Source organism: Peromyscus leucopus, chromosome 23, assembly GCF_004664715.2.
Source record: "Peromyscus leucopus breed LL Stock chromosome 23, UCI_PerLeu_2.1, whole genome shotgun sequence".
Classification (NCBI taxonomy): domain Eukaryota; kingdom Metazoa; phylum Chordata; class Mammalia; order Rodentia; family Cricetidae; genus Peromyscus; species Peromyscus leucopus.
In genome coordinates, this window is record NC_051082.1 from 11,066,448 (window position 1) to 11,085,827 (window position 19,380).

The 19,380-nt window shown below is 48.9% G+C and overlaps 1 protein-coding gene across 3 annotated transcripts in view; it reads left to right on the forward strand.

Annotated features, from left to right (window-relative positions):
• Window positions 1-18,757, forward strand: part of Tbx5 (T-box transcription factor 5) — a 51,569-nt gene extending 32,812 nt beyond the window's left edge. For all 3 annotated transcript variants that reach the window (XM_028878790.2, XM_028878792.2, XM_028878793.2), the window contains 2 exons: window positions 6,532-6,758; window positions 17,196-18,757. In XM_028878790.2, coding sequence (XP_028734623.1) covers window positions 6,532-6,758; window positions 17,196-17,770 — 802 coding nt within the window. In that variant the 3' untranslated portion in view covers window positions 17,771-18,757. The remainder of the gene's footprint in view (window positions 1-6,531; window positions 6,759-17,195) is intronic.
• Window positions 18,758-19,380: the final 623 nt, after the last annotated feature.

Sequence of the window (19,380 nt, forward strand, 5' to 3'; positions counted from 1 at the left end):
TCAAATTCTGGTCCTCAGGCTTGCTGAGCAAGTGGGTTGCCTTGCTGAGAGTCATCTCTCCAGCTTGCAAACCTGCCCGTTTTTGAGACTAAACTGTAGGTCTGCTCTGTGCAGTGCGGTATGGCAGATGTGAGGGAAGTCTGCCTGACGGACAGCCTCAGAGCTCACTCAGCCTCAGCCCCATCCAAGCTCCGCTTCCCTGCTTTCCATGGAGCTTCTCTCTTGTGACTCTGTGATGCCCTGCAGGGTGGGCCTTGGTTTCCCTTTCCTGTAAGTGGAAGAAATGAGACAAAGCGACAAAGAAAGGCGGGTCCAGGTTCCCCCGTGATTTCAGAGTTGTCTTAATAGCATTTTCAAAAACCACCCTTGGAATATCAGACCCCTTTCATTGGGCTGGGTGCAGACACATACCCCTCTCTCTAGAAAAATTGGCAAACCCGAAGTACTTGATCTTTGAGATGGAGAGCCGGTTCAGAGACCCTGCTAGGTGCAAAGCTCTGCTTCAGAACGGACGGACAGCGTCTTGCATTCCTGTCCTACCTCCTAGCATTCAGAAAACTGGGACAGGAGGATCAGGCATTGAAAGCTAACTTGGCTGCATAATGAGACTCTCTAACGACCCCGCCCCTCAGAAAGTGAGCCTGGGATAGAGCTCAGTTGGTAGCGTACTTGCCTAGCATTCGCAAAGCCCTGGGTTCCACCCCAGCACCGCATTAGCCAGGCCTGATGGGCATGTCTATCATCTCAGCACTTGGAAGTAGAGGAAGGAGGATCAGAAGACGAAGGCCAGGGCTAGAGAGATGGTTCAGCAGCTAAGAGCACTGGCTGCTCTTCCAGAGGACCCAGGTTCAATTCCCAGCACCAACCTACCGGCTCACAACTGTCTGTAACTCTAGTTTCGGGGAATCCAGTGCCCTCTTCTGAACTCCTTGGGCACCAGGAACACATGTGGCGCACAGACACACGCGCTAGAAGAACTCTCATGCACATAAAATAAAATAAATAGACCCAATTTTTTAAATATAAATTTAAAAAAATGCATCTGGAGAGAGGGCTCGGCAGTGAAGAGTGCTTGCTGCTCTTTCAGAGGACCTGGATTTAATTCCCAGAACCCACATAGTGGCTTGAAACTATATATAACTCCAGTTCCTAGGGACCCAGTGCCCTTTTCTGGTCTCCATGGAGACCAGACACACACATGGTACACAGACATACATTCACATAAAAACACCCACACACATTTAAAAAACAAAAAACCAGAAAACAAACATCCTTGGCTGTATATTGGTTTTTGAGGTCATCTCTCTCTCTCTCTCTCTCTCTCTCTCTCTCTCTCTCTCTCTCTCTCTCTCTCCCTCTCCTTAAGTATGGGGCATTCACTCAGCCAGACCAGCATCAGAACCAGGAGCCAATTCCTGCTACTACTCTGTTTAGAGATGTATAACCACATGACCCCATAGCTGTAAGGCAAGGTTGTCCCCAGCGTGAGGAGAAGTCCCTGAGAGTCCTGGTCCCTCTCAAACCACACATCCCTAGTGGGAAATTTATGTAAAGTATTTGTGCCTATCGTCCCCAATGAGATGATTCTCTGCCTTTCTGCCATGAGCTGAGAGCCCAATCCATTTGTTATCTGGGCCGAGCTGCATGTTGCCTGGGGTGTGTGCCCCCTGAGGTGTGCCCTCCTGGTTTCCCGTGGCACCCACACATGTCAGATCAAAATAACCTCCCCAAGTAGATTAGAAGGTGAACACACCAAGAAAGCTCCCTAGGGGCTGTGTTTGCCCGGGCCCATTTTAATTTAGGTCTCAGATGAAAGTGGGGAGCTCGTAGAGGAATTTGCCCCACAAGAACGGGACTTTTACAGCCCTTGCCCCCCCCCTTTGGTTGTTTAAAAATGCTGCCAGAAATTGGGTAAGCACCTACCAGAGAAAACAAAACTGAACAAAAGCCCCCACCCCACCAGCTCCCTGCCACCTGCTCTCGTGAAAAGGCCGATTCAATCCACTGCAGTGCAGTGGAAAACGGTTCATTAGCTGGCGGCAGGCTGATGGTGCAGTTTGGCCCTCGGTTTCAATATTCCCTTGTAATGTTTTACAACCCAGACCCAGTGACAATGGCGTCATTCACTACCCGCTCCCAGGGAACAGAATGTCAGGGAGCCTGAGTCAGGGAGGGTCTGCTCTGTGGGTTATAGCACCCAGGGAGAGCTGAGGAACCTGAGATCTGGCTTGTGTCTGGTGCCTCTCTCTGATCAGAGCCCGTTGGTGGGATGCTGGTCCGTGACAAGAGCAGCTGAGTGTCATGAACACCGGGACTTGCCCAGTGACCTCAGCCCTGCCCTACTGTAGCCGGTCCCCAACTCGGTCACCATGGGCCTGCTTTGTGGGAACGTGCTTGCCACACAGCAGGTGTGCAGGCAGAGCTTGCCCATCACCACTCCCAAGTTTGTCTGCAAGAGTTTAGGAATAGAATGGACTCTGAATGAATCCATGTTGGGCTCTTTTCAGCTGTCTGAACTTGGATTTTCTCATCTGTATGGTAGCTCTTAAGGATTTGCGTGAAATGAGGGACGGCCTAGGACCCAATGAGGGAAGACAAGAATCAGTATGGTGGCTGGAACATGGATGAGGAGGCACCAATCATTGTGGTGATGGTGATGATGATGGTGATGATGGTGATGATGGTGGTGATGGTGATGATGGTGGTGGGGATGGTGATGATGGTGATGGTGGTGGGGATGGTGATGGTGGTGATGATGGTGATGATGGTGTGATGATGGTAATGATGGCAGTGATGCTGAGGATGGTGGGGATGCTGGGGATGCTGATGGTGGTGATGGTGGTGGTGGCGGCAATTATGGTGAAAACCTGCCCTCCATGGCTGCTGTACACACACAGCCCTTTCCAACCTTTCCCCTAATTCTGTAATGCTCTGGCTTCTTCATGGGAGTCCTTAAGCTTCCGATGAAAACAACTCACCTTCCTCTCCCAGGCACCATGGTGATCCCATCAGAGAGACGCCAATGGTTCCTCTGACGGACGGATCCTTTGATGGGTCCGCCGAAGAGCTCCATGGGGACCACGCTGCTGTGGTTTACTTCGGACATTTCCTTCCCGGTGTCTCTCTTGCCTCACAGGATGGAGAAGGCACACTGCCTTCCCTTGCCCACAGCCCCACACTGTCAGATGGCCTTGGGACACAGCATCTCAGGCACTAAGCAGGATGTTCTTGACACACGCTGGGGATGATGTTTGAGGCTCCTCGGAGGGAATCAAGCTGTGAGGGACACGTGGTTATTGGGGGATAATATCACTTTTCCACTTCTGGAAGTGTTTATAAGACAGGGTTTGGCCTTTCTCGGGGTGAGTAATTCTGCAGTTTGGCAAGGCTGGATGGGAGAATTCCACAGAGCACACTGGTACGCTCCCTTGTAAATTCCCTCAGCCAATATTTTTGGAGGCTTATTTTCTTTAATTAAAAAAAATAACCATCCCCGTTAAACATATAAAACCCCAAACGATTTCTCCCTTCCTCCTGGAGTGCTGACAACCCAGCGCTTGACCTCAGCAGACCCAAGCAGTATTACCGGTGAGAATTGATGGCTTCAGTGGTGTTTTATTATTGTGCCTTTTCTTTATTCTTCTTGTTTTTTCCATTACACGGTTTGAACCACAAAGCCAGAGCTCTCGAGCTGATGCCATTCTGTTCAGCTTCCTGGCTGACTGGTGGCTGTGTGGAGCCTCCCAGCTGGGATCCGAGATGGCACAGCCCCCCCCGGAGGAAGCATAGTCAAGAGACTCCTGGGTGTCATGAATGGTGGGTGTGTAGTGTCATGGAAAGTTGGCAGGCTCTTCATGTCCCTTGCCCGGCCACTGCGATGTGTTTCCTCATAACAGACAGAGGCAGGGGCAGAGAGTAGAGAAGGCTATATCCCTGGTGCGTAGAAGGGAACCTTGATCCAGGGTTTCTGCTTTAGACATTGAAAGAAGTGTTTAGGAATGGTTGGGCTAGAATTCTGGTTGTATCTTTTAGCCAGTTCTGGGTCCACAGGCAAGTTGTCTCATCTCTCTCTGGGCTTCAGCTTCCTAATCTCTAAAATGGGCACAGAGATTATAGCATCATCACAGCTTCATGGAGAGGGTGCCACGGACTTATGCCTGTGGCATTCTCCAGAAACTTTAACATATACGGACTTTCTCCTGAGATTATATAGTGTATGCTTTATATTTTATTGTATTTCTAATTTTTTTGCACTTTATTAAAACTCAGGGTCTTGTACATCCCACATGAATACTCTACCACTGAGCTACATTCCTAGTCTGTTATTAATTAACTAATTAACAAGTTGTGGTGCTGAAAATTGAACCCAGAGCCTCAAGCTTGCTAGGCAAGTACTCTACCACTGAGCTGTGTCTCCAGCTATGTATGTATGTATGTATGTATGTATGTATGTATGTATGTATGTATATGTATATGTGTATGTATATATATAACACATATATATGTATGTACTTATTTATTTATTGTGGTGCTGGGAGTTGAACCAAGAACTTCATGCATGCTAAGTGAGCACTGTACCTCTGAGCTACACCTCCAGTCCCAAATGCACACTTTAATTTCCACAAGCAAACACGCATTTCAGTTGCACGAGAGGAGCTGAGTTAGTACCCCCAAGCACATACTTTCCCACATGCGATTGTTCATAGCAAGACTCAACCTATTTGGATTAAAAATAACCTCCAAAAATGCCTAAAGAAATATTTGATTCCAGGTTTTGACAAAAAAAGTCCTGACGCTTGGTATTTCCTGATCCATACGTGCTTTGTATCAGAATATGTCTCTAGCCTGTCTAGGGCGAGGTTTCTCTGGCTGAGTGTTGAAACCTATCCATATCTCAGAATACCATATCAACTTCATAAAACACACACTCTAGAAAGGAGACTAATCATGTTGAAATGGTTATCAAATTATTATCATTGTTATTGTTGTCATTTCGGACTCTTGATCCTCCTGCCTCTACCTCCCACGTGTTGGGGTAATAGATGCAATCCACTATGCCAGGTTTATTTGGTGTTGAGGACCAAATGTAGGGCTTTATGCATGCTAAGCAAACAGTCGACCAACTGAGTTCCATCCTCAGCTTGGGAGGGACCAGATTCTGAGAACCTGGGAGGATGCTGAGCAGGAAGCCACAGAGTGGATGCTGAGGCTTAACAGGATGTGCAGATGATGCTAAGGGGACCTGATTTGGTTCCGCATCTCATCCTGTGATTTCCATCTTCTTTATTCTCCTGTCTACTCCCCTCTCCCCTGCCTCTCTTCTCTCTACTTCAAACAATAGCCACGGGTGATCAGCTCTTCCTGCAGCCTTCTCATTCCTTGGCTCAACAACCCTTTGAACTGGGAATTTTTTAAAGTGGGGGCCCTTCCACTTATAGTCTCATGAATATGTATTTAAAATTTTAATTTTAGTTATGCGTATATGTGTGTGGGAGGGGGATTATGTACACACAAGTACCGGTGTGTACAAACCACAAGAAAAGGGTATTCGGCTCTCCTGGAGCTGGAGTTACAGGTGGTTGTGAGTTGCCTGATATGGGTGCTGAGAACTGAATTTAGCTACTGAGCCATCTCTCCAGCCCCTGAGGATCTCTTCTTTTAATTATTATTATTAGTGTGTGTGTCCATGTGTATGTACATATGATATGTATTTGGGACATGCACATGCATAGTGTGCATGGGGAGGTCAGAGCACAACTTAGTGGAGTTGGCTCTCTCTTTTCATCTTCACAATGGTTCCAGGGATTAAACTCAGGTCTCCAAGCTTGGGCAGCAAGTTCCTTACCCACTGAGCCATCCTTCCTGACTGTGAACTAGGGGACATTTATTGTTAGCTGCAGCCCTTTCTCCTCCTCGAAAAAAAAAAAAGTATTACAGTCGTGATAGAAACCTCCAAGTAGAAGCAGTTAGGCGACAGCCAGTGGTGCAGCAAAGATGAGCACTTTAAAAGTAATAGATAAGTGGTTGGGGATTCAGTGGTTTAATCCCAGCACTCGGGAGACAGAGCCAGGTGGATCTCTGTGAGTTCAAGGCCAGCCTGGTCTACCGAGCGAGTTCCAGGACAGGCACCAAAACTACACAGAGAAACCTTTTCCCAAAAAAACCAATAAACAAACAAATAAATACTAAGAAGTGAAGTCTAAACGTCTAGGCAGCACACCCAGCTTTTGAATCGGACAATTCAAAGACATGCGCATGAGCTGAAGCAGTTCCAATGTCCCGATGCCGGGGAGGGTTCTTAGGTGTACCCCTGGCTGGTTTTAGAACTACTTGCCAAATGTACAAGACATGAAAAGTGGGTTCCTGGTATGGGATGCCAGGAGTTCCTGGGCCATTCTGCTCATCAAAGACCCCTTAGTTTCTCATTTGTTGATGTTTCTAGTCGGTTCGCTGACACCGTGGCTTGGCAAGGAGGTGAATCTGCAGCAGAGCACTGGTGGACATGATTTCTTCTTGTCTTCTTCCTTCCAGTAAAGAGTATCCCGTGGTTCCCAGGAGCACAGTGAGGCACAAGGTGGTTTCCAACCACAGTCCCTTCAGCAGTGAGACCCGAGCTCTCTCCACCTCATCCAATTTAGGGTCCCAGTACCAGTGTGAGAACGGTGTCTCCGGCCCCTCCCAGGACCTTCTGCCCCCGCCCAACCCATACCCTCTGGCCCAGGAGCACAGCCAAATTTACCACTGCACCAAGAGGAAAGGTGAGTGTGACTGACGGGCCTGCCAGTGCCTCCTCCTTTACCACGTTCCTCCTTGGGGTGGAGTGTGCAGTGACATTCATTATTATTATTATTATTATTATTATTATTATTATTATTATTTAAATAAGTAACACAGAAATATAGAAGTGATAGGACATTCAAACCACACAGGAAAAGGAAAGAGGTTCATTTAGTATGTCTACAAGTTCAGCCTCCCCTTGAGGAAGATGGAAAATGTCCAGATCTACTTTACAAAGTGTGTGTGTGTGTGTGTGTGTGTTGTGTGTGTGTGTGTAGCACACATGCACACACACATACATAATATATACACATACATACACATATACACACAAATATACACAGAGACACACACATCATACACATTACACATGCATAACACATACCGTACAAACAGCCCCCACACATCTCCTCTCTCTCTCACACACACATACATCCTCTCTCATTTGCACCCCGCACCCACATACATACATGCAGAGTCACAGCTGATTTCCACGTGGCACCCCCACTTTACATCTGTGTAGTAAGGTGTCTCAGGCATGCCACAGTTCCCTTATCAAGTGAGCCATCGATGACTTTTCCCTAAGTTGTCTGAGCCAAAGGGTCTGTGTCAAGAAAGGAGGCTCTGTCAGCCCCTTCTGGGAGCCAGAACCATTGTGGGTAACCTGTGCATCGGGGCTGAGTTTAGTTCATCTGAACATTTGTTTGTTTGTTTCTATGTGTTTTGATACAAGGCCTCACTCTGTAGCCCAGGCTAGCCATCCTTCTGCCTCAGCCTCCTGAGTGCTTGTCCTCTCTGGGTTTCTCACTTTGTAAATGGGGACAGGTGTCCCAGAGCACTGGAGGCCTGGTGGCCACCCTGCAGGCTGCGGCTACCCCTGAATAGGTGGCACGGAGTCACTGTGGACACTGAGTCCCTGGAAGATGTGAAGAGACAGTTGCTGTGAGTCACCCAGAGGGGACAGGGTGGCCTTCAGGCCGTGTTCTTCAGGTTCAGACACCAGGGGTGCAGCCCACCTTTGGGAGTTGGAAGTGTTTGTGGGAATATGGGCTAACTTAACCTCTGTCTCCTCCCTCTGACTCGGGAGACTGTACCTCAGGCTCCTGGTGGGGTGTGTCTTTGGGGACTTGGCATGAAGGTATAGATAGGCTCGTGCATATGTTGTGTGCTTGTTTGGGGGTGGGCTCAGTCAGGGGCCATTGTTTTGTTCCAGAAAGGAGGGAGTGGGGGAGGGACAGAGGGAAGGAAGGAAAGAAAGGAAGAAGGAAGGAAGGAAGGAGGAGGGAGGAGGAGGAAAGAAGGAAGGAAAAGAAAGGATAGGATGAAGAGGGGAGAGGAAGGGCAGGGAGAGGAGGAAACTGTGGCTGTATTGAGAAGTACGAAAGAATGAAGTATTGTCTCGTCCATGTATCTTTCTTGGGTGGTCAGTAGTCATGATGCTGGGCATTGGACTAAACAACACACGAGGAAGAAACTACTCACGCAACACCTATAATGTGACCCTCCTCCATCTTATAGCAGCCCCTCAAAGCATCTGTTTTGGCTCCCATTTCTCAGAAGCGGGAAGTGAGCCTCAGAGAAGCGACAGGCACTTGAAATCAAAGTGGGCGGTGGCTTCCTGTGCCTGGGATGCCCTGTCTCTGTCCTCTCCAGCTTTCCAATGGTCCATGTCATCCACCTGGCCGCCCAGCGGCTATTTCCTGAGCTCTGCCAAGTGCCAGGCAGTGTACCAGGTGCTTCAGATGGAGCTGTGAGCCAGGCAGACATATGTCCCCCGCGCCCTACCCACTCCATCCAACCGGGGGTCAGTGAGTAAAGAAAGCTAACTGTCTTGTGGCTCCGACAAAGTCCTGGAGCATAAGGGCCCAAGTAAGCATCCACATACCAGTGAAGCCTTTAGTGTTTTTTTTTTTTTTTTTTTTTTTTTTTTTTTTTTTTTTTTTTAAAACAAGTCCCCTCCCCTCAAATAGGTAAGTGTAGATCTGGCTCCAGTCACACAGAGCCACAGGTAACCTCGTTCCCCGGGTGACACCAGCAGGCAGCTCAGAAGCCTCCCTGCGAAGTGTGGGTGGTGCCTACCTAACAGCACGCACGTTTATTTTTAGCCAGACATTTGGCAGCACATCTGGGAACCATAGGATGCCCAAACATTGGTACAAAAAAAAAATCAAAACACACCCCCCCTCCAAGAAAACTGCGGTCACTCCTGCAGGTGTCCTGTGTACTCAATGCCAACCGCGCAGATGTTTGAAGACATCCAGATGTTTTGCAGTGTTTACTTTTTTTTTTTTTTTTTCAACCTTTCAACCAGCTAGGGCTTTTGGACTCTGGACATTGCCACCCTCGGCCCATTTCCATGCCTGCCACCTCCTCTCTCGATTCCTTCCTCCCAATCTTCCTTCAGCCCACCAGTCCTTAAACCTGAAGATCTCACTGTTGCCGGGCTCACGGCTTTGGATTTTTTATTATTATTATTAACTAGGGCGTTCCCCTTTTCAATAACAGCAAGTACAGCTGCAGGGTACCCTTGGCAAGAGAAAAAAAAAGGCAAAAAGGAGCCATTTTTTAGTTTTTGATCCCTTCCAGATTCATTACAAGTTTCAAAAAAAAAAAAGGGGGGGGGGGGGTGGGAGGGGGAGGAAGAATAATAAGAAAAAGGTCGGAACACAGTTTGGAAAATCGTAAAATTATACATTCCAGGCTTTAATACCCAGAGAGATCTGGTGCAGAACCCTCAGAAAAACCTCAAGCTGGGTTCCTGATGAACGCTGGACCTGAGGATTCTCAAATTCCTCCCAGGCTTCATCACACTGTAAAGGAATTTTACCGCAGGGTCCAGGCTTCAGGTCAGGCGTGATCAATGCACTGTGCGCAATCTCAGTGTTTGTCTGGGGGAAGATCGGGTTTCATTCTTTTTATTGTCTCGGTCAAGGTTAGCTCCCCTGGTTGTAGAAAGAGCCATAACCTGGGGTCAAGGGTTCTAATGGGACTAGCGGAAGACCCGAGGATTCCGCTCAGAGCATATGTACGAAGAATACCCAAGGACACTTGCAACCCCGCGCGCAAACCCAGCTAATTCTTTTGAGTAACAGGGAAGTTCTTCCTGAGTCTGACCACCCAATCACAGTATTGTACTGTAGGAAATCCTGATCCCTGCGTGTTTGCTAGAAGCGTGGTTTTTGTTTTGTTTTTAATGTGGGGTAAAATGGTTTCAATAATGAACTCAGACTATTCGCTTTAAGGCAGAGCCATGACTCCAATGCTTATGCTCCAAGTAGCCACGGATGAAGGCCTGAACTGCTCCAAGCTCAGTTCCTGACTGTACATAGGGACAATCCCCAAACTCCTCCTTAGGTTTAATTAAGGAACTACCAAGTGTGGTCTCTTGCCTGTCTGCCCTGCGCAGTGAGTCAGCTCAGCCCTTGAAGTAAGAAATCTCTCACTTCAAATCTTATCTCTCTGCATAACCCGTGTCTATTCCCTTTCTCTAATTTTCTCTCTTAGCAGACTAGGCAGATGGCTCTGTGAAGGTCATCCAATGCTCAGAGGTATTTGGGTAGATTCCAGAGCTGGAAGCTTCCCAGGGCCACTTTTCAAGTCACTGATCCCATTGAGCAAATATGGTCACAGTTCCCAAGTGGGTCATATCCCTTACTGGCTGAGTTCATGCAGGGAAACGTCTGTGGCATCTCCACAGACAGAGACCCTGGAAGCCAGTGTACAGGACCCTCAGCTAAGGGATCTGCAGGGAGTCAGAAGATGGCTGTAATTCAGACCTTCTGAACCACAAAACCATGAGGACAGGTGGCCCTAGACTTTCTGCTGTTAATGTAACTCAACAGGCTCAGTCAACACAGAAAGTTGTAACACCTTACACAGAAGGATGGGTGGATGGATGGATGGATGGATGGATGGATGGATGGATGGATGGATGGAAGGGTGGATGGATGGAAGAGTGGATGGATAGATAAAGGGATGGACAGATAGATAAATAGATGGAGAAGTTGATGGATGGATGGATAGTTAAATGGGTGAATGGTTGGATAGATGAGTAGATGGGTGGGTGAGTGAATGAATGAAAAAATAATTGGGTGGATGGATGGATAGATGGATGGATGGATGGATGGATGGATGGAGAGATAAACGAATGGATGATGGATTTGGAACATATGTGATCCAAACTCTCAGTACTCAGGTTAAATTGGAGATACTGAAACAGCATCATAGGAAGATCTCAAGTAAAAATGAAAACACCCTGGCTCAGAACCCAAGGCACCGCTATGAGTTTACCCACTGGCTTCATACCTATCTCCCCCACAAGAACACTTGTTCCTGAGAGCAGATCTCTTCCCAGCTTGCTCTCTATTCACAGGGCCCGATGTATACTAAATCCTCAATAAGCATGCCTTTGATGACTTCACCCCAGCTCTGTCGTTCATCACTCACCATTGGTCCTATAACCTTAGAATCTGATATTAGTGCACAGCATGCCATTTGCCCCCAGAAGAATGAGGATTGGGCATTTTTCCAGCTCAGGCTGTCCTGAACAGTTCTGTTAAGGGAAAGCCCTGCAGTTGCTTTTAAAAACACACAGCCTCAGGTTGGCACGGTGGCTCACCTAGCAAAGCACCTGCTGAAAAGCCTGGTAACCTGAGTTTGATCCCTGCCTGGCACCCACCTGAGGGAAGGCTGGAACCCACTCCCGCAAGTTGTCCTCTGAACTCTACCCGCTTACCGTGGTAAATATTCACCCCCCACACCTGTACATACACGTGCGCACAAAATGAACACATGTAAAAATACTTAAAAACAAACCTCAAAATAGCAGCATGGGGAATAAGAAGCAGCCAGCATCCCTTCCCCCTTGGTAGCCAGGGCTGTAAATGCCTTGGCTACATCTTTGTTTGGGTCCGTTTGGTTTTCGGGTGAGAACTCAGAGGAAACTCCGATAGACAAGTGCTCTCTCGGACCCTTGGATCCTGGATTTGATGGAGTGGCGTTGATAAAGGACCTTCCCAGCTTTTTTTTTTTTTTGACTCCATCCATTGGGAGAGATAGGCTGGAGACAGCTGGGCCCAAACACAAGGATGGGTTGCTGGCCTGCAGGGCCCTTTTGACATGGCATGGGGCCTGGCTCCTGGGCCGAGTGGAAGGCAGCCTGACAATGAAGGGAAGTCAGATAGCAGGGGGGCCAGGCCGGGGCCAGGGGGGAAACCACCCACGGAGTTATCACTCCTAGGGAGTCCCAAACTGGAAGGAAGCCTCCCTGATTCCTTATCTCCTCACACCGTGGGGACTGATGACGAATTGCCTTCTGAACCCCCCCCTTCCCTGTCACCCAATTTGGGGGGTGGGGGGTGGGGTGGAAGGTGGCAAGGAGGGCAGAGGTTTCTGGGAAGGCCAGAGGCTTTCTGCGGAGTATACACTGCACTCCCCCTGTACCCCCAGTCCGCTGGCTTCACTGGGGGAGGTTGGGTCAGGCCTCTCACTAACTAAGAGACTTTGGGGGAAAATTTCTCCATCTGCCCGAGCTCTAGTGTCCAATCTGAAGGGCTAGAGGGGGACGCATTTTCACATTCTTATCTCCAGCCAGTCCCAAAGTCCTGGTGCCATTCACTTCTCCAGCTCTGAGGCACCATGGCAGGCCTTGCAGCAGCCTACAGGGTCACCTCTCAGCAGGTGTCTGATGTCATTCTTGTCCCCTCCTATCTCAGCAACGTGATGCTGCTAAACACAACATCTAGCCGTGACACTTGCAGGCTGCTGACCTCCTGATGGCCTCCCACTGGTGTTCAGATAACGTTCGGGTCAGTAATGGAAATGGCTGAGGAGGCATCCAGCTGGCCCTGCCTTTCTCTCCAGTCTTCTTTCTCTGCTCTTTGCCCTTTGCGTTGGGCACCTACATCCTACCCTTCTCCAGAAAGGGTGGACACCCGCCTCCCCTCCCTTACCCTTCTTCTCGCTGCCCTCCCCCCCACTTTCCCTGATCCCACACCCAGTCTGTTCTCCCAATCTCACATCCATTAGCAATCTGCAGCTGTGTGTGTATGTGGCGTTCATGTTTGCAGGTACGCGTGGGTACCCTTGTACATGGAGGTCATGGAGGACAGCCTGGGCTGTCACTTCAGGTACTCGGCCGTCCCAGTAGCAGACCAGGGCGCTTCCCATGCATTCTCTCATCTCATCCCCTCATCCACCTAACTGGTTGGACTCACCGTTATCCACAACCTGTATTAGAGCTACTCAAAGCCTAGAGAGGTGAAGCGATTTGCCCACGGTCACCCAGCAGCAAACCGACAGTGGCAGCAAACCCTCCCTGCAACAGGCAGCCCCCTACTTCAGCCCTGCTCCGTTGATTCTAAGTACATCCCACCAACCCAAGAGGTTGGCTCTGGCTTTTGTGGCCTTCCCGCCACATCCGAGCAGAAGAAGGCGTGGCTAAGGGCCCTGCGGGGACTATTGACCCAAAACGGGCTTTGATTCGCTTCAAACTCCTTCCTACCCTCTCTTTTCTCTAGGTCTGGCATTAATTTAATCAGCAGAGCTCCCTAATGCAAACCTGCTGAGCTCTTTATCGCCACGTATGACCAAGTCTCCACTGCAGTCCTCCCTCAGAAGATGACATTTTGAGAGTGTGGTTTGACGGTCACACCAACAAGAGAGTGTGGGGCGCGAAGGGATACAGGGTACTGAGGGTGCAAACCAGGATTAGCTTCCAGTTCCACCCTCACGAACCACTGGCTAGCCAGGTGCAGTGGGGTTTACCTGCAATCTCACTACTTGAGGCGCTGGGGCAGACAACTGAGAGTTCAGAGGCAACCCGGGCTATGCCGTGAGTCTAAGGCCAGCCTGGGATACACAGTGAGATTCAGACCAGCTTGAACTACTCTATAGAAAAGTTTGAGGCCGGCCTGAGATATATGGTAAGACCCCGTCTTAGAAGAAGAAAAAAAAAAAACCCACCGTCCCTTTTCTGTGCCTCAGTTTACCACCTGTAAGGAGAGTTCCCCGTACCTACACTGGGAGGAGACTTACTCAGAGACCAAGACAAGAGAGGACCCTTTTAGCCATCACACCAGGCAGGAGATGTTTGAACAGGAACTCCTCCTTGGATACTCTTTCCCTCTCTGAGAGCGGAGGGAACAGGCATGCTTGCCGCATCTGGTATCCAGCCCACCCGGCAGTGGATGTGTGTGTGTGTGGGAGAGTCAGGCTGGGGGCTGTTGGGGTGACATTGTTCAGGCCTTAGAAATCCAAGGAGTTTGAGGGTTTGGGTCCATCTGGAAGTCAGGCATCCTCCCCAGGCAAGGACCAACGCCAGCACGTCTCTCCTTTCCAAACACAAGGATGGGGCAGCCTGGGCTAGCCAGTCAGAACATGTTGCCTTCCGTTGGGAAGGCTAGCTCCTGAGAATTCTACTAAAGCGGCTGTGCCAGGAGTGCCTGGGGACCAGTGGCTTAACTACAGGTCCAGAAACAGGTCCCTAGGCTTCTGCTGGGGCTGAGCGGGCACTGGTGGAGTGAGGGGCAACAGTCCAAACAATTGCCCCTGACTGAGCCCACCCCCAAACAAGCACACAACATATGCACGAGCCTATCTATACCTTCATGCCAAGTCCCCAAAGACGCACCCCACCAGGAGCCTGAGGTACAGTCTCCCCTGAGTCAGAGGGAGGAGACAGAGGTTAAGTTAGCCCATATTCCCACAAACACTTCCAGCTCCCAAAGGTGGGCTGCACCCCTGGTGTCGGACCCTGAAGAACACGGCCTGAAGGCCACCCTGTCCCCTCTGGGTGACTCACAGCAACGGTCTCTTCACATCTTCCAGGGACTCAGTGTCCACAGTGACTCTGTGCCACCTATTCAGGGGTAGCCGAAGCCTGCTGGGTGCCCACCAGGCCTCCAGTGCTCTGGGACACCTGTCCCCATTTACAAAGTGAGAAACCCAGAGAGGACAAGCACTCAGGAGGCTGAGGCAGGAGGATGGCAAGTTCTAAGTCAGCCTGGGCTACAGAGTGGGGTCTTGTATCAAAACACACAGAAACAAACAAACAAATGTTCAGATAAACTAAACTCAGCCCCGCTGCACAGGTTACCCACAATGGTTCTGGCTCCCAGAAGGGGCTGACAGAGCCTCCTTTCTTGACACAGACTCTTTGATTCCTTCCCTTTCTTTCCCTTCCCTCTTCATTTCTCTCTCTCTCTCTCTCTCTCTCTCTCTCTCTCTCTCTCTCTCTCTCCTCTCTCTCTCTCTCTCTCTCTCTCTCTCTCTCTCTCTCACACACACACACACACACACACACACACACACACACGAGATCAAATCTAGAGCAAGAGCTCTGTCATTGGGGTGCATCCCCAGCTCCATATGTAATTTGTCAGCATATGTTGATTAGAAAGAGATCAGACGATGAGAAATGATAATCTCTGACTGGGAGGGTTAAATTCTCCCTGAGGAATGGGTGTGTTTGAGATGATGGTGTGGCAGACACCTCCAGTTTGGCCACCTTAAAGGAAGCATCTGGCACATTTTTAGAGACCAGGTCTTCCATCAGAATGATGTGCCATGTTGTCCCTGCTATGAGAGATATTCTTTAGGTTATGAAGGGACTTGGGACATCTTCCTTCCTTCCTTCCTTCCTTCCTTCCTTCCTTCCTTCCTTCCTTCCTTCCTTCCTCCCTCCCTCCCTCCCTCCCTCCCTCCCTCCCTCCCTTCCTTCCTTCCTTCCCTCCTTTTCTTCTTCTTCTCCTCCTTCTTCCTTTTTTTGTTGAGAGTTTTGGAATGCACACATTTGATATGTTTTGACCAAATCCACTCCCCCATTCTCTCTTCAATTTAATTTTGTCATTCAGTGAGGTCCAAATCACTAACCTGCCTCAGAAGTGGTGAGATGGTGTTTGGAGGGCAGACTACCCACCCCCACCCACTGGCAACACACTGACAGAAGAGTCAGACGATTCCTGCCCCAAAGTGTCTGGGGTTCTTAGCCTGAGGACTGGGTGTTAGTAAGTTTTTGGCCTTCCTGAAAGTTGTAGAAAACTGTATGGCTGAAAATTTCAAAACATGCTATTTCCGGGAATTCTTCTAGGAAATGACCCACCCCAGTATACTGGTTAGCTGCCAAGAGGGCCAACAGTCCCAAAGTGCCTAATGGAGACTCTTCTGAAGATGAGTTATCTCCATTACCCTGTACCAAGACTAATTAGTGCACAGAGGAGGGACATGATCCAATTCGCAAGACACAGAGACACAGGGATTGGAATTGACTCAACAGCTAGTAAAGGAGATTTGTTCCAAATTACATCCACCCACCCACCATCCACCTATCCGTCCATTATCCAGCCACCTATCCATCAATCATTCATCCAGTCAACCACCATTCATCCATTCATCCATCTAGCTGTCCATGCATCCATTTCTCATCTATCCATCCATTCATTACTCAGACACTATCCAGCTACCCATCTATCATCAATCTACCCATCCATCTGTCTACCATCCATCTACCCATTGGCCCACCTATCAATTCACTGTCCATCCATTGCATGGGATATTTATTGTTTCCTTCATGTACCATGACATTGATGAGCAGATACTTTATAGTGAGACAGCTGGATGGATCACTAGTCACAGATCCACCATTATCAGCCACCATCTAAGGCCTTGGGCAAGCCTCTTAACCTCTGTGTTCCTTCTCTCTCATGTATAAAGCAGGACTAACCCACTTCAAAAGGTTGCTATGAGGATCGAGTGGGTCACCTCGTAGGAAGTGGTTAGAACACAGCCAGGCATCATCAGCACTGTGTGTGTTTGTTTTTTATTGTTGTTGCCGGTACCACTGTTATTTTTATTATTGCTACATATATGCCAGGTTTGGGATGATAGAGGGTGGATGAGACAATGTACAAAAGGGGTGAAACAATGTTAATTATTATCATTGATAATAAGGCTGGTGATGATGGTGATAATGGTAATGATGGTGGTGATGATGGTAACAATGATGACGGTGTTGCTGATGATGGTAATGATGATGGCAGTGTTGATGGTGATGATGGTGGTGATGATGATGTCACATGATGATGGTGATGATGATAATGTGTTTTGTGGCACTTTTTTTTGTGCCAGCCTCTGAATTAATTGCTGAATGGACACATTTTCCCACTTAATTCTCAATGTTTCTCCCTGAAGGAAGCGCTACAGAGGACTTCACTACATTTTGCAGATGGAGAAATTGAGTTAGTTCAAGGTCAAGATTTTGGCTTAAAAGTCATAGCCCTAACCTGTGGTCATGATGTTCCACTTTTTTTTTTTCGGTCAGAATGGAGTTTGGAGTGGACAGCCTCTAAGTCTCAGGCCCAGTGGCTGTCTCTGGCCCTGGCTGCGTTGTGGGGTGACTAATATCTTTCCTGTCTTTGCAGATGAAGAATGCTCCAGCACCGAGCACCCCTACAAGAAGCCATACATGGAGACATCCCCCAGCGAAGAGGAGGCCTTCTACCGCCCAGGCTACCCCCAGCAGCAGGGCCTGAGTGCCTCTTACAGGACAGAGTCGGCCCAGCGGCAGGCCTGCATGTATGCCAGCTCCGCACCCCCCAGCGAGCCCGTGCCCAGCCTGGAGGACATCAGCTGTAACACATGGCCCAGCATGCCCTCCCACAGCAGCTGCATGGTCACCACCGTGCAGCCCATGGACCGCCTACCCTACCAACACTTCTCGGCTCACTTTACTTCGGGGCCCCTGGTCCCTCGGCTAGCCGGCATGGCCAACCATGGGTCCCCTCAGCTCGGCGAGGGGATGTTTCAGCACCAGACCTCGGTGGCCCATCAGCCTGTGGTCAGGCCATGCGGGCCTCAGACTGGCCTTCAGTCTCCAGGTGGCCTCCAGCCCCCCGAGTTCCTCTACTCTCACGGCGTGCCCAGGACCCTGTCGCCACACCAGTATCACTCAGTACACGGCGTCGGCATGGTGCCAGAGTGGAGTGAGAATAGCTAAAAGGCAGAGCTTTGCCAGAGAGAGAGAGAGAGAGAGAGAGAGAGAGAGAGAGAGAGAGAGAGAGAGAGAAGAGAAGAGGAGAGAAGAGACAGATGAGGGACAGTAGCAATGAGGACCCCCCACAGATGAGAAACTCATGTCACCTCTCGTCACCTTTGTCTCCGAGGCTCCCACAGCCACTGATCTGATCAGTGAGATCACCCTTCTGAAACGGTGACTCTGTCGTCTGGTTTCAAAACCTACAAAACAGAAAAAGAGAATGAGTCCCACCCCGCACAACCTCCACTGTCCTCAACCAGATGGCACTCACAGCACCCCAGACATGTTCCCCGATTGTTTCTTTTGGGTTCTAAGAACATACTGCCTCATTGAGTGTTTGGCCCCGGCGCACGGTGAGAGACATTCTTGTGTCTTGGTGTTAATGTTGACTTTGTTATATAATAAATAATAATATATTTTTTTTTTCTTTGAATTTTCTTACTGGGACCCAGTCCCTTAATGGAGGGAGAGCAGAGACAAATATGTCTCAAAACAAGTACTTTTGGGGCTTCCCTCCAATAAATGAGCTAAAATGTACATCCGACACCCTCCTCTAACAAAAATACCTACCTCCGTCACGTGAGATGTCTACGAAGGTCCCAGAGGTACCTGCTAGTTTTTGGATTGGGTTGTGCTTTTTCCCTTCCGGTTTTGACCTGCCTTCCCCAGCTTCATGGCATTCAAAGCTGCCTTCTACTGAGTGGATGGAGTTAGGATGTCGGACTCCATCTGCTATCTGCCTTCTCAGCACCCTTTCTCCTCAGCTCCAGCTCTCTCCAGCCATCTGTGGCTAGAACGGGGGGCCCTATCACGTCTCAGCCAGAAATCTTGCTTGGACAAACTGAAAGAGCCCCGGGTGACACAAGGGGAACAGAATTGTGATGCTGAGCAGGGGACAAGCTCCCCGCTCCCAAGTTGTAAGGGAGAAGAAAAAAAAAAAAAGCGAGAATAAATATACTTCGTGATTACAAAGCAAAGCAAAGAAGAAGACAAGCAGGAAGTCAGCCCCGGGCTGGCTCAAACCTCCTCTGTGACCCCAGTGGGATGCACAGTCAAACAGCTCCAGGTGCTGGAGGAGAGGAAGCCATATTACCGGTGCCTCTGCCTGCATGAAACCGGCCCAGCGACCATCGCCTGGGACACACAACCACCCGCATCAAAAGCAGAAAAACAGTATTAAAACAAAACAAAAAAAAGTGTGTAAGTACTACATTATTGTAGGGTTTCTCAGATGTAATATTTTACTGGTACTATTTATTTATAAATAGGAATTCTAATTAAGTAGTAACATGAAACCCAGCCTGGGGGCTGACCAAGACCTTTTAATTTTATTGGTATTCAAAACTGCATTTGTGGTTTTTTTTTTTTCCCCTCTCTCTTTCTTGCTTTTGAATGTGTTTTCCTTTCTTGGTCTTTTTTTTTTTTTTTTTTTTTTTTTTTTTTTTACGAAAAGGTTTTGTGTCTCTTTTCTTTCTTTCTTTCTTCTTCTTCTTCTTTTTTTAAACTGACCCTAATAAACAGAACAGGGTAATCTGTATGGCTGAGAATGTGAAAATCTGTGAGTGAGTGAG